We start from the raw sequence: 13,588 nt of genomic DNA on the forward strand, positions 1-13,588 counted from the left end.
GTCGAAAGAACTGACTCATAGCCAGAGCCATCCGCAACTTCCAAGAATTTGCCCAGGGGTTGAGAGAAAACTTTCACCCCATCAAAAAAACTGTACTATAAAATAGGATCTAAGTTTGTACCAAATAAGGGGGGACAGACATAAAGGTCATTGGAGTTTGGATGAAGAAGGAATCTTGGGAGACTGAGATGGTCAAAGAAGACTTCAAGAGACAGATGAAAAGTCTTTCAAAGTTGCCTGAGAATTCAAGTGGGTAGAAGACACAAGTGGGAAATCCAGCAGAAAAAGCACTGTCAGTTGGACTGGCCAGAGGTTTCTTCTACCACACATGTGGCACCTTCTCTGTGTGAATGCTGGGTACGTCTGATCCAGTGGGGCACTTGGACTCTCAGACGGTCCTGAGAGGACCAGAATATAGCTATATTTTACCTTAATCTCCAAGTCATTTTGAGCCCTGGGATTCCAAAAAAAGCCGCCTTGAAAACACTGATCCACCATTGCTGACAGATTCCAATGACACTAATCTCAGAAAATTTTCTCCCTTTCTTTACCTGCCTCCTAACAGAATCTCTCACTTCCCTCTTCTGCCTACCTTGTCAGCCTTATTTCACTCGGATTCATTTTCTTTCTTTTCCCTCAAGAGGCTTTGGACTCCCAGATCTCTTAAAGGGGCATGAATCCCTGGATAAACACATGGTAATTAATTGACATAGAGCTTTGGAGAACTTTTTATTGTTTAAAAGTCATAATTGAAGCTTCAAAAAACATACAACCCAACGTGTCCCACCCCCATACCCCTCTCCCCAGAGGAGAACATGGGGTTGCCCCCTCCAATCCTGCTGGCCAGGACCCTGCCCTGGGGAGCCTGCCTGCCTGCCTGCCCTCCATCTGCCGAGCCATCGGCTGGAGAGAGGCTCTGTGGTCTGGTGGGGGTCAGTCCCCATCCCCCATCCCTGCACATGCACAGTCTGTGAGACACTGTGGGGGAGGAGGCTCTCTGGAAAAGGGGGGCCATAGAGGGGGAAGACAGAGCCAGCCCCCACTCACCCCATCCCTCCCCAGCTGCCCCTTTCAAGGGAAGCTGTCATCGTCATCTTCAGCCATCTCTTTAGCAAACTCCAGATCCTGCTGCTCTCGCTCACGCCGCTCCTGGAGAAAAGGAGTCAAGGGATCAAGGTCTTGGGCTGTGTGGAATCACTCCTTCCTCTCCCAACTAATAGCTTATTAGCTATTAATGAATAGCTAATAATGAGAATGCACCCTGAGGGTAGCAGTTCCAATTATCCCCCAATATTTGTGACTCTCTTCTCCCTGCAAGGCTTTTCACTATCCAAGATATAAGGGCTTACCTCTGCAGACTCGAGGTCCTTGTTGTAAGATTTGGGAGGGAACCTCATGGCCTAAAGGGAGAGATGGTCAAAGGTTAATTAAGATTCCTGAGGCTAAACCAAGTTTATAATAAATCTGTTATTTTTCAATTATGTCACTTAAGAGAGGAAAAAAACTGATGGAGTATGAGGTACATCTGGACACTTGAATTCTAATTCTGTCTGTTATACCTACTAGTCAATAAAATGTAAGCTTTTCAGAAATCAGTCTCACATTTGTGTTTTTACTTCCAATGCCTTGCATGTAGCTTATTAAATTCTTACTGTGTTACAAATATTGCATTACTTTATGTAAATCATTTAGGGTCTATGGGCCTTAATAACTTGCTTATCTATAAAATAAAAAAGTTGGATTAGATGACCTTGAAGGGTTCTTTTAGCTCAAATATCCCAGTTTTTGTACCTGAGCTGGGACTAGGGAGTATTTACCCAACTTATCCTGAAAGCACATGGAAAATGAGTATTTCAAAGAGACTGCTGGCTTCCTGGCATTAGTATCCATTGCAAACCTCGGGATGCTCACCTTGACAGACATATTGTGGATATCTAGGCAGAAGGAGATACGCTGGTGAAAGGCCAACTGAGGCTCTCGGGTAGAATAAATGTCGATCATCTCCTTGGACTGGACATATCCCTTTTCGTGATTGATGCTAGCCTCTATGACACCATCCCGGATGGCCTATAAACCCCCCAGCAAGAACAAAAAGGAATCATCAGAAAGATCTTTTAAATCCCTACAGCCTTCTGCTTTCATGTTCCCATAGTGTTCTCTCATCTTGTTTCTGTCTCTGGAAAAAAGTCAAAATATCCACTTGACTACGTTGGAACAACTACTGCAGTTCCTCCCCAGGAAAAAGTGAGAATGCTGAAGACTATTCACCTTTCCTCCCTGTCCCCTGACCTTTAGGAAGATAATGAGTAGGGCCATAGTTTGGTCTCTGACTCATTCCCACCTTGGCAACAATGAATTCTGCATCCTCTGGGCTATCCAGCTGCAGCTTCTGGGCAATGTCAGCCAGGGAGATTCGGGAGTAGGAGAGGCTGATCATGCGCACACCTTGGAGAGGAAGGGGCAGAATGAGTACAGGCCTCACCCCCAGCCCCCGGCCTGTCTCAGCACAAGCTCCTTTACCAAACCCCCAAACCTGGATCCATACCGGTTTTAATCACATTGTGTCGCAGTCGTATGATCAAGGTGTAGGTCCCATCTGCCTGAAACTTTTCCCCAAACTGATCCAGGACCAGATTGAACTTGGCTAGATTTCCTGTCCTGACAGCTGAGAGGAGACAAGAAAAGTTGGAATGAGGAAGGAGGGGCTCAGGTCAAAACAAAACTTCCAGGGGCCCAGGCTGGCCCAGCCCTACCTTGGGTCAGAAGGAAGTAGGGCATGAGGGAGCGCTTGAGTGAGGGCTGACGGAACTGTAGTCGGTCTGGGATCTCCCCTAACAGCAGCTCTACCACAATAAGCAACTTGTGCACCTGGGGAAGGAACGGAGAAATGAAAGCTACAATTTTCAAGTGAGAAATGCTGGGCGGCAGCTTAGTGCCATGGTGGGGAGGGAGGGAAGAAAGGTGCCAGGGAGCTAGCAGCATCCTGCTTCGGAGGCAAACATTAAGAACCTCAGGCACACAAATCAGTTCCAATAGAGCAGTAATGAATTGAACCAGCTACACCCGCGAAAGAAGTCTGGGAGATGACTATGAACCACTACATAGAATTCCCAATCTCTCTATTTTTGTCCGCCTGCATTTTTTTATTTCCTTCACAGGCTAACTATACACTATTTCAAAGTTCGATTTTTTTTGTACAGCAAAATAACTGGACATGTATACTTATACTGTATTTAATTTATATTTTAACATGTTTAACATATATTGGTCAACTTGCCATCTGGGGAAGGGGTTGGGGGAAGGAAAGGGAAAATTGGAACAAAGGGTTTTGCAATTGTCAATACTGAAAAATTACCCATGCATATAACTTGTAAATAAAAAGCTATTAAAAAAAAAAAAAAAGAAGAAGAACCTCAGGCACATGGGACCTGCCTATTTCTTAACTTAATTTCAGATGGCCACAGGAAGCTTTCTAGTCCATGCTGATTTGAGATGAAAGTTCTATGTTCCCATCTCCCACCTATATGGTCTTGTTCAGAGAGAGTGAAACAGCTGCCCTCAAGACCACTTGGCAGTGGAATGGGAGGACATTCATGGCAGTGGCAGGGACATCAAAATTCAGGAGGTCTAGAGACCTGCTATTTGCAAGGCATAGATTAAGTGGGCTGGTAGCTTAGGGTGTCAGAAAATTGGGGAATCCAATCCCCTACAGGTGGGGAGTTGGATCTGGGGGCATAAGGAAAAGGTGGCCGAGCTGAAAGGTGTCAGCTGGGGAATGGGGACAAATAAAGACAACTTTTGTAGATTAAAGGCTATAAATGCAATTCCCTGGATGTTAATGTGGGATGAAATTGGAGGCTGAAGGACAGGAGCTGAAGTTCTGGGGCATCTGGCAAAGGGCTATGGAATGGGTAGGGAGTAAGGGTGGTGTCATAAAGCAGCTGCTCAGGCTTTAGAAAAGTTCAATGCTGACTATCTGCATCTCCCTTAAATGAATTTAAGTAACTTTTTTTTTCCTAACTAAATTTTTATATTTACCATTTTAAAAATGAGTTATTAAACATTTTTGTTCTATTCAATGAGTCTGATTTTAAGTTGCTTTTTACTTGTCTGTGAATCTTAACTGAAATTATCACTGTCAGTGGAAATTGAAAGAAAAAGTTTTCCCTTCTTGCTTCCAGTGCAGGGCCACAAGAGAGGGGAAAGCAGAAAATCGTTATAGGAGGAGCAGACCCCAGCTACTCCCTTGTGCATGTGAGAAGTGGACAGGGGTCCACTGATTTGGATTTTTTCAATGTACCAATCAGTTGTGATTTTTTTTTGTTTAAGAAATAGAAAATATGCATAAAAATTTAGTTGAAACAACTCTCTGTTCCTTTGTTATCTGAAGAATCTGGAGGAGTACCTGAAAGGGTGGCTTCATGACTCATTAGATGCATGGCTTCATTTGGAGTCACACACCTTGCTCCTCCCATCTCCCCCTAATCATGTTCAACTATTTTCCTTGTGTTTCAACCCATGGTCTATTACCCCTATGTTTAATGATGTTAAAAGAAAATTCTATAGTTGGCTGTAGCTTGTAAAGAAACTTTAAATATTTCTGTTTTTGATGTTAAGCTGTCTGGTATTTTTGCACCTCTCCTCCCTTATGACAGGCTGACAGCCTGTCAAAATTTTATTCACCCTACCAGGCCTAACCTCCCATAAAGCCTTCTCTGGAGGTAGTCTTCTGTCTATGCAACTCATGTTGGACTAGTTTATATGATCTTATTTGATTCTCACAACAATCTAGAAGTAGACTCTATAAACAGTCTATAAACTGCATAATTTATATACTTATAAGTTGTATAACTTATGAACTTAAAAGATGCATAAAACCTCATTTTCTAGAAATAGACTGTATAAACCTCATTTTACTGATTAAGAAATTAAGATTCAGGAACTTGCATAAAGGTACAGGTTGGTTAGTAGCAGAGTTGAAAACTGAACCCAAATCTTCTAACTCCAAGTTCGGAGGTCCCAGGGCAAGGACCATGTCTTACACTTTAATATCCCCTAAAATGCAATGAACATAATAAGCATGCTTATGCTTATGCTGAAGAGCTTACAAAGCCAAATTTACTCCCAGTCTGGGTCAGGTTAGTATCAGAGAAAAATTACCCTGGCCATTGAGTACACCTCTGGATTAGGCCAATCATCTCACAAGAACATCAGCCTGGTCAGTCCCGATCCAGGTAAGAACCTATGACTGAATTACAGCAAGTAGAATAAATGGCTCCAAACCCATTTCTCAATGATTATGAATCAGGAATGGCATCCTAAAATGCCTTTAAAACATAAGTTTCTTCAAATAAATAAATGTGTGTGTGTGTGTGTGTGTGTGTGTGCGTGTGTCTATAATATGTATAATTCTCCCAGTATAGTGTTATATATTAAAAATATTTACTAAAACTTTAAATGAAGACATGGGGGACAATCAAGAATAGAGGAGAAAGGGGAGAGAAAGAGATGGTCTTCTTACTGTCTGTTTGAAGCCAACAGCTGTGTGCTGGGGGGCCTTGCGCAAAGCATTGGTCATCGTTCTTCGGGCCTCTGAGTATTCCAGCTGGATGGCTTTGATTCGTCCTGCATATATAGGGGGAAAAAGGAGAGAGAGCATGAATTACTTAAGAACCATCCCACCCCTCCTCTGATCCAAAGCCTCTAAAGTCTTTAACTGAACCCTCCCCTCCCATGCCCCCACATGCCCCTCTCCTGACAGAGGTCTGGCGTGTCCCCACAGCTTCCTCTGGAGAGTGGGTTAAGGATCCCCTTGCTCACCTGTGTAGTAGAGGTACCTTGCCCACTCATTGTTGTTGGCTTGCTCAGGGAACACAGACTTGGATACCAATTTCTCAGCCTGGTCGTATAGGCTGTAATGCAGGTAGTTTCGCAAAAGGAGGTTAAGCAGAGTGGCCTGGCCATCTGCATCATGCCTAAGGGTGGCCGTCCGTAACCGGGCATGCAGGAAGCTGTAGGGAGAGGGTCTGTGAGTGCGGATTACATCAATCCCTTTAACTAGTCATTATTTTTCCCCTTTAGTACAGATACATATAGTTTACTCCTCCTCATGTCTCCTATGTGTTGCCAGGAGCCTTCCAAGTAAAACCGAAAGGCGGCAGTCATATTTCCTTTGGTCTCTGACAGCCTTGCCCCTCAGACTCCCTTCCTCTTGATAGAACACAGTTCTATCCAAAAATAACAATCTGTGGTTTCAACAGACTAAAAGGCAAGCAGCCCAGCAGGCCAGAAAGTGGCCAGATATGGACTCAAATCCCAATTCCTGCCTCTCCTAAGCCCCTAAGTCACAGGCTGATGGTTCGCCTTAGGGAGTTCCCAAGTTATAGAGATCACAGACCCTTTGCCTTGTCACACACCAGTGATCTGACTGTTCATTAACTTCACAGCCTGGTCACAGGTCCCCTTACCTGCGCACCACATCCAGCTTGTCTAAGAACTCATAGACACGGGCATGGTAATAATAACACTTTGCTGCCACCAGGTCCAGGGCTCGGCGGTTCTGGGTACTAATTTTTTGCATGAGGTCATCAGAAACTCTTTGGGCCTAAGAAGAGAATAAAAAGAGCTATGTGTATATGTATATATGTATTACATAGTAGTATAATCTAGGACAGACAGACGTCTGTCCTAAGCATCTACAGCTTCTCCAGTCCAAGAACCTGGCTACTACTCTCTTGTTCCTTGTGTTCCAGAAAAATGATGGCAGGACTGTATACTTGTGGCTAGAAGACTCTAATAAATACTATCAACAAGGTATCAACCTCAGTAAACAACTCTACCTCTCTCAAAAAGTAGGGGATGATCGGCGACTGGCTCTTCAATAATTACATTAACATTTACTCAGGATGGCAATAATGGATGCTTCCTTAATGGAAAGTTAAGGGAATAACAACAATGAAGTATCAATAAACTATAAAGTGAAAAACAATTCTTAATGACCCAATGGTCAATAACTGGACCCAGTTTTTCCAGTCATTCTATATATCCTATATGGTTTGTTCCAAAATCTCTCATGCCAGTACATTTCATATAGCAATGCTTGTTGAATTACATTCACCATCACTGTACCCTGCTTACTACCTCTTTGTAGCGCTTGCTGTTCATCAGGTAGATGACCATCAGGAGCTGGAGATATGCCTCCACTTCAGGTAAGAGAGGGGCTGAGGCAGCTTTTCCTGTCCTGGGGCGGAACTGCAAATCTGCTTCTGTATCCATGGGCTAGGAAATTAATGCCAGTTAGGAAGTGCCCCAATCAAAATTAGTCACTCAATCAACAGAAAAGTGCTTTACAATGTGCTCAGCACTATTAGATTAGACATATAAGACACATTTCTAAATTTCAAAAGCTTACAATTTAGCAGGAGAAACAAAAATGCCATGTATAAAAACACAAGGGAGAGATTACAATTAATTGCTAAATTATGAGACAGACATGAAATATAAACTATCTAGACCTTCTGAAGTCATAAGGCAGCAGCTAATTGTTTTGAGGGGGAAAATGGAAATGGTAAATTGCCTTTTTTGGAGAGAGGTAGGAAAAAGTTTCCCTAGCTCATCCAGGTTGGAAATGCAACAGGCCCTATACCTGCTCCATTTCTGACCTGGGCCTCTTTGCCTTTGGACAAAACCACTTCAAGTGGACTTACCATATTGGTGTTGATCTTAGTGTGGACATTTAACTGTCCTGGTCTGCTGCAACTCAAAACTGCTACCTCAAGTGATCTATCAGCCTTGGCCTCCCCAACCTCAGGGATACTGGTATGTACTGCCATGCCTAGTTTATACGCTCTGCACAGATCTAAGTCACTATGGCGGTTCAAGACCATAAATATTTATGATATACTACTTTGTTCAAAAATTCCCACAACATATTTAGAGATGTTAAGATTCATTAAAACTTGAGAAAATTATTTTGTAACCCTTCCTTTTCAGTTCTTCTGGGAAAAAAAAGTTGTTTTTCCATTATTACATCATTGCATTTTCTTGGCTTTCACATCTAGTGCTATGAACATCAAAGGCTTTTAGAAACAGGAAACCACTAAGTAATTGGGATAAAAATCTAGGACTTAGACTAGACTTTGAAGGATAGGTTAATATGTGGATAAGGGAGAGATCTGGGGGGTTGGGGAGACTAAAAGTAAACAGAGATAAGGATGTTCCATGGGACAGTAAGAACCTTAGTCATACAAAAAGTCCTCTTCTGGTCAAAGAAAGGGGACTGTAAGGCTGAAAAAAGGGTATCTTCTTGATTAACTGAAGGTGTTACCGAGACATTAATTGTTCAAGCAGAACTTTTTCTATCACCTCTTCACACCGGATATTTAGGACAATAAGGGACCAGTTAAAATCAAGGATGAGAGGAGGATGCAGGTGTTGACCTGGTCATGGAGATCTGCAGGGAAGAAAGTCTGCCTGATATACACTCCTTATGATGGTCTGACCCACTCACCTCTTCCAAGAAGGCGAGTAAGAAATCACGGGTAGCATTACAGGAGGTGAAAAAGCCAAGAACAGCCTTGTAGAGAACATAGGGATTGAGACGGCGAGAAGTAGAAGGTAGCATCCGAAGGGCCCGCAGTACAAAGCGGGGCTCCTTGCCTGACACGGCCTTCTCCAGCTGCTTCACATGCTCCTTGATGTCTGTGGAGGACCAGAGAATTAAAGGTATCTTTTACTCCCCCACTCTAACTCACAGCTTATCCTTCTGCCCCCAAGTCTTATGCCAAAGCACTAATCAGTACCTTAGGCTCCTGGGAACGTTTCTTAGGACTCTTTTACAGTAGGCGTTAGCAACCTTATTACTCCTGAGTGTGACTAGTGGGGTTGTAGAATGTTTATCAATACCTTGTTTGCAATTCTAAAGCACAGCCAAAAGACAAGGGAAAAAATGAAGATGGGGCAACAAAAGGACAAAAGAAAAGAAGGGGGCAGAGGAGTGAAAAATCAAATAATTCATTTGATGATGCCAATTTAATAACCCATGTCAACAATAACTACTCAGTGGAACTCATACTATAGAGACTATCGTGCTATAGAATTTCAGAGAGCATAAACCCATACATAAGATAAGCATCCTGGTACAATCCTGCCACTGATGACACTTGATATGTGACCAGGGGCAAGTCATTAACCTATGAGATTTCCAAACAACTCTTTAGAAGTTATAGAAAAGTTGGCTTGAATCTGTTAAATTAAGTTTCTCACATCTATGAAACCACAGGCCTAATTTTAAAATCAATATATCCTTAGGAAGAAATTTCTGACTTGGTAATGCTTAGAAGAGCTCAGAACTGCCACCATCATAAATGTACCAATTGTAAGCACAAATGCATCAATGCCAATGTTTCTGGAAGACCAACAGTGGAAAAGGAGAGCAAAACTCAAACTTTTTGGTCCCTTATTTTCTTAAAAATTATCAAGGATCCCTCTTAAAAAGCTTTTCTCTGACTTTAATGTACTGATATTCACCATATTGAAAATCTAAGTATTATCCTGAAAAGTTTTGCTTGGTAGAGTATTCCCTAGAGATTCCCAGTCCCCTTTTCTCTCCAGGGGCCTTTAAGACCGAAGTCAGTTCATATTGGTTCAAAAGATAGATAGCCTCATACCCATGGAATACATGTGAAATTATACCCCCAAGAAGGGGTATCTAAGACAATGTTAAAGTTACAAAGATCTCCCAGCTATTAAGGCATTTACATAAAACAACTCTTCTACGAGAACAAGGCAAACGGGGCGGAAAAGCCAAGAACTTGAAGATCTTGGGAAGAAAGAGAAAAGCGTAGCAAGAAAGGCGGTGGGGTAAGACCCCCCACTCCCCAACCAAGTAAGTCCCAAATGGGTTGAGGGGTCTGTGTATGTAACAGTAGGAAATCTGATGCCAGGATGGACTTGGAGCAAAAGAAACAAGGAAGTGGGAAAGTGGAGCACAGCTTTCATTATACCAGCCTGCCCAAAGCCATCCGGCGAGGAGGAGCAGGGTGGCGTCCCGCCGCCGAGTATGCATGCATGTAGGGGTCCCCGCCAGATGTCACGTCCACATAGGGCCGGCCTCGGGGTGGGGACAGCAGAAAGACCCCCTTTCTGCGGGGGACTGCGGATATGGATTGGGGGGTGGTGGAAATAATCCCGAGGTAATACTGGAGAAGGTGCGCGGGGACCCCAGGCGGCTAGGGAAGGGACCCTGTCCCGGCTCTGCCGCCACCCCCACCCCTCCGCAGCAGGCGCGGCCCGGACCCGGACCCTCACCCTCCAAGGTGACTGTGTCCAGCTCCCTCTGAGAGCGCTCTGCCAAGGCCGCTTTGCCTTCGCCTTCCCCGGCTGCTCCGCCAGTCGCCCCCTCCTCCTTCATTTCTACATCCAGGGGGGCAGCCGGGGGGGGCGGCGGTGGCGGTGGTGGGGGCGGCTCTTGCTCTCCTCCGCCGGGAGGCTGCTTCGCCTTGTCGGCGCCGCGGCGCCGCGCTGAGCCCTCTTGCTTCATGACGCCCGGAGTCCCGGGGCGCGGCCTAGTCCGGGGGGCCGGAGCCGGGGCCTCTCGTGAGCGCTCGCGCCGGGGACCGGGGGCGCCGGACGGGGCCTGTGTGCGCGCGCGGGCTCGCGTCCTGGCGCACGATGACGGAGCAGCTGCAAACCCTTCCCCGGCGTTGGGGCTTCTGGGACGTGCCCAGGCCCTAGGGGCCGATAGCCGAGTACGAACAGGGGGAAGAAATCAAGCACCGAGCTGCAGGCCTGAGGCTGACGTAACGAGAGAGGGGTGGAGGATCGGGGAGGAGCCAATCTGCGGCTTCCCGCCCCGCCCCATCCTGCCGCCAGCTCGGAGTTGGTTTGTTTATTTTGTTTATTTTCCTCTCAAGTGTACTCTCCCGTGCTTGTCCACCAGAGGTCACCTTAGGCTCAAACTGAAACCCCTCGGCTCCCCCACTCTCCTCTCATCTCTCTTGTCAAATTAGGTACAGCCAATAGTTGCGCTCATCTCAAATATGTCATGAGTTGCTAGGCGTGTTTCTCACTGGCTCTTCCGACTCCTCGAGATGCGCCTGCGTGTCCGTCCATCAACTGCCGTGGTTCCCGCGGCGCGGCGCGAGAATGGGGAAGATCCCTGTGGAGAGGAGTTGAAGACGCCGGACAAACGAGGGGAGAAGGCGAGAAGGAGGGAAAGAAGCACAAACCGGGGCGACGGAGAGGGGTGGGAAGAATTCTGGGGATGGGACCATGAAATGGGGGAGGGGAGGTCCCCCGTGTTAATTTGAAGACGCCGCTCATCTTAGGGTTCGGGGACTCCAGAGTGGTTGCGTAGTACGGGGCAGGGCCCCAGGGGCAGGGAGCTCACAAGACCTCAGGGACCAAAGCTGGAAGGGCACTCAAAGGTGCTCCCAGGAGGGTCGACCTCGCCTTTTACAGGGAGAAACTGAGACTCGGAGTAAGGAAGAGATTTGCGATGGGGCGCACATATAGGGTCCGTGCTTGGGCTTGGATTGGATTCTATGTTTCTACTGGCCTCCAGTTCCAGTGCTTTTCTCACTAGGTCCGGCTGTCTAGAGAACAGATTAATTGAATTTTAAAACTAGCCATAATAGACTTTACAGAGATTGTTTAGTCTAGGGATTTTTAACATGGAGACCTTAGAAAGATTTCAGAGGATAGTTTATGAACTTGGATGGGAAAAAATTTATTTTTATTTTTAGACATTTTATTTTATAACATTTATTTTAAATTGTTATCTATTATGAACTAAATAACATGTAAGATGTTAATTACATTATAAAATATCTTGGTATAATGTGTTGATATATGTTAGAATATATTGACTATAATAAGTGATTAAATAGATATAATTAGAATTTGAAATTTAACATTTCCTTTAATTATGAATGTAGGTGACAGACCTGAGCAGTCTATAGGTCTCACCAAATTCCTATATGACAGTTAAAAGATTAAGAATCCCTGGTCTATTCCAACTCTTATTTTGCAGAGGAAAGAAAGGAGATTGAGAAAGTGACGTAATTTTTCTGGTTCACTTCAAATCCAGTGGTCTATTATACATTATGTTCCCCATCACCAGGAATCCCTTACAGAAAAGAAGGTCCCCTAAACCTGTTTTTTCAGTCCCAAGCAGAGAAATCTTCTGATTTGTAGTATTTTTGTGTGTATGTGTCTGTATAATCCTTTGGCCCAGCGTCCATAGCAACTAGGCTCATATGAACCAAATATAGTTTTGAGAGTCTTAGTCTCATGTTTTGTATTCATACTCTTGAGGAAATCCCCAAAACAAAGCTTAAGTATAGCTTGAGTCTTAAGTATCTTCAAATCTATGTATCTATACATGACTTCTTCATGGGCACTTGAGGTATTAAAAGCACACTGAGTGTGGATGGTTAGATGTTTCATTCCACAGAAAATGGGTAAGATGAAAAAGACTTGAAGCCCAGGAACTGACCTAGAAACATAAAGCACTCAAATAGCCTGTTAAACTCCCTCTGCTATTGACCATATTTCCTGGTCACAATGACAGAGCTCCAGGCATTCTCTTTGATGTTTAGTTGGTGGAAACAGGATGAGCTACTCGGGAAAAGGCTGAATCAACTCAAGGTTTCTTCAGTGCCTACACTTGTAGATAATTTGGCTACTATGACTAAGAAAATTTTTTCCTAATTGTTTATGACTCAGTCTCATTTTGTTTTAGTATCCCACATACACTGGGCCGAACCTAGGCATTGGTTTGAGTCTAGGTCTGCCCCAAACACACTGTGAGATAAGCACACTTTAGGGGTGAGTGAACAAGTAGCAACCTGTCCTGTCTGAGCAACTCCGAATCTTGGCAGGTTGGGAAGGTCTAGATTTCCTGGTCTTCCCATTTGTTAGTTCTTCAATTTCTGGGGTTTCTTAATGTTGTTTTTTAATAAGCACTTATTAAGCTTTCACATTGTACTAATCATTGTGCTTTACAAATATCTCATTTAATCCTCACCATAATCCTGTGAGATGAGTGCTATTGGTTGTTGTTTTTTTTTTTTCCCCCCCTGAGGCAGTTGGGGTTAAGTGACTTGCCCAGGGTCACACAGCCAGGAAGTATTACGTCTGAGCCAGATTTGAACTCGGGTCCTCCTGACTTCAGGGCTGGGGCTCTATCCACTGATGGATGCTATTGTTATCCCCGTTTCATAGTAGAGGAAATTTGAAGCAGGAAGAGATAAAGTGACTTGCTCAGAATCATACCACTAATAAGTATCTCATACTGTATTTGAATTCAAGCCTTTCCTGACTCCAGGTTCAGTAATATATCTACTGTTCCACCTAGTTTTAGTTATCCTCTTTCTTCTCCAAAAGACTTGCTTTTGGAGGAAAAAAAATCTTCAGATGGACCAGTGAATGAATTCTTGAATTTAGGAACCCTTGAACTTGAGATCTTCTATAAGTCAGCACACAAAATTAGGAAAGTTACAGCTATGTGGGGAAGTAATAAATAGAAAGGAACAAAATATATAAACAGGAAATAATGGGCAAGAGAAAAAGAAATAGCAACAAATGA

The 13,588-nt window shown here is 44.2% G+C and overlaps 1 protein-coding gene across 1 annotated transcript; it reads right to left on the reverse strand.

The window, feature by feature from the left end:
- Positions 1 to 710: 710 nt before the first annotated feature.
- Positions 711 to 10,709, reverse strand: PSMD3 (proteasome 26S subunit, non-ATPase 3). The gene is made up of 12 exons (XM_051994585.1): positions 10,309 to 10,709; positions 8,510 to 8,700; positions 7,141 to 7,278; positions 6,468 to 6,604; positions 5,821 to 6,011; positions 5,522 to 5,625; positions 2,754 to 2,868; positions 2,546 to 2,665; positions 2,342 to 2,445; positions 1,912 to 2,067; positions 1,350 to 1,400; positions 711 to 1,149 (listed from the first exon to the last, which is right to left on the reverse strand). The coding sequence occupies exons 1-12, from the start codon at positions 10,538 to 10,540 to the stop codon at positions 1,072 to 1,074; spliced, it is 1,617 nt and encodes a 538-aa protein (XP_051850545.1). The 5' UTR covers positions 10,541 to 10,709; the 3' UTR covers positions 711 to 1,071.
- Positions 10,710 to 13,588: the final 2,879 nt, after the last annotated feature.

The sequence above is a fragment of the Antechinus flavipes genome, chromosome 4, assembly GCF_016432865.1.
Source record: "Antechinus flavipes isolate AdamAnt ecotype Samford, QLD, Australia chromosome 4, AdamAnt_v2, whole genome shotgun sequence".
Taxonomy (NCBI): Eukaryota; Metazoa; Chordata; class Mammalia; order Dasyuromorphia; family Dasyuridae; genus Antechinus; species Antechinus flavipes.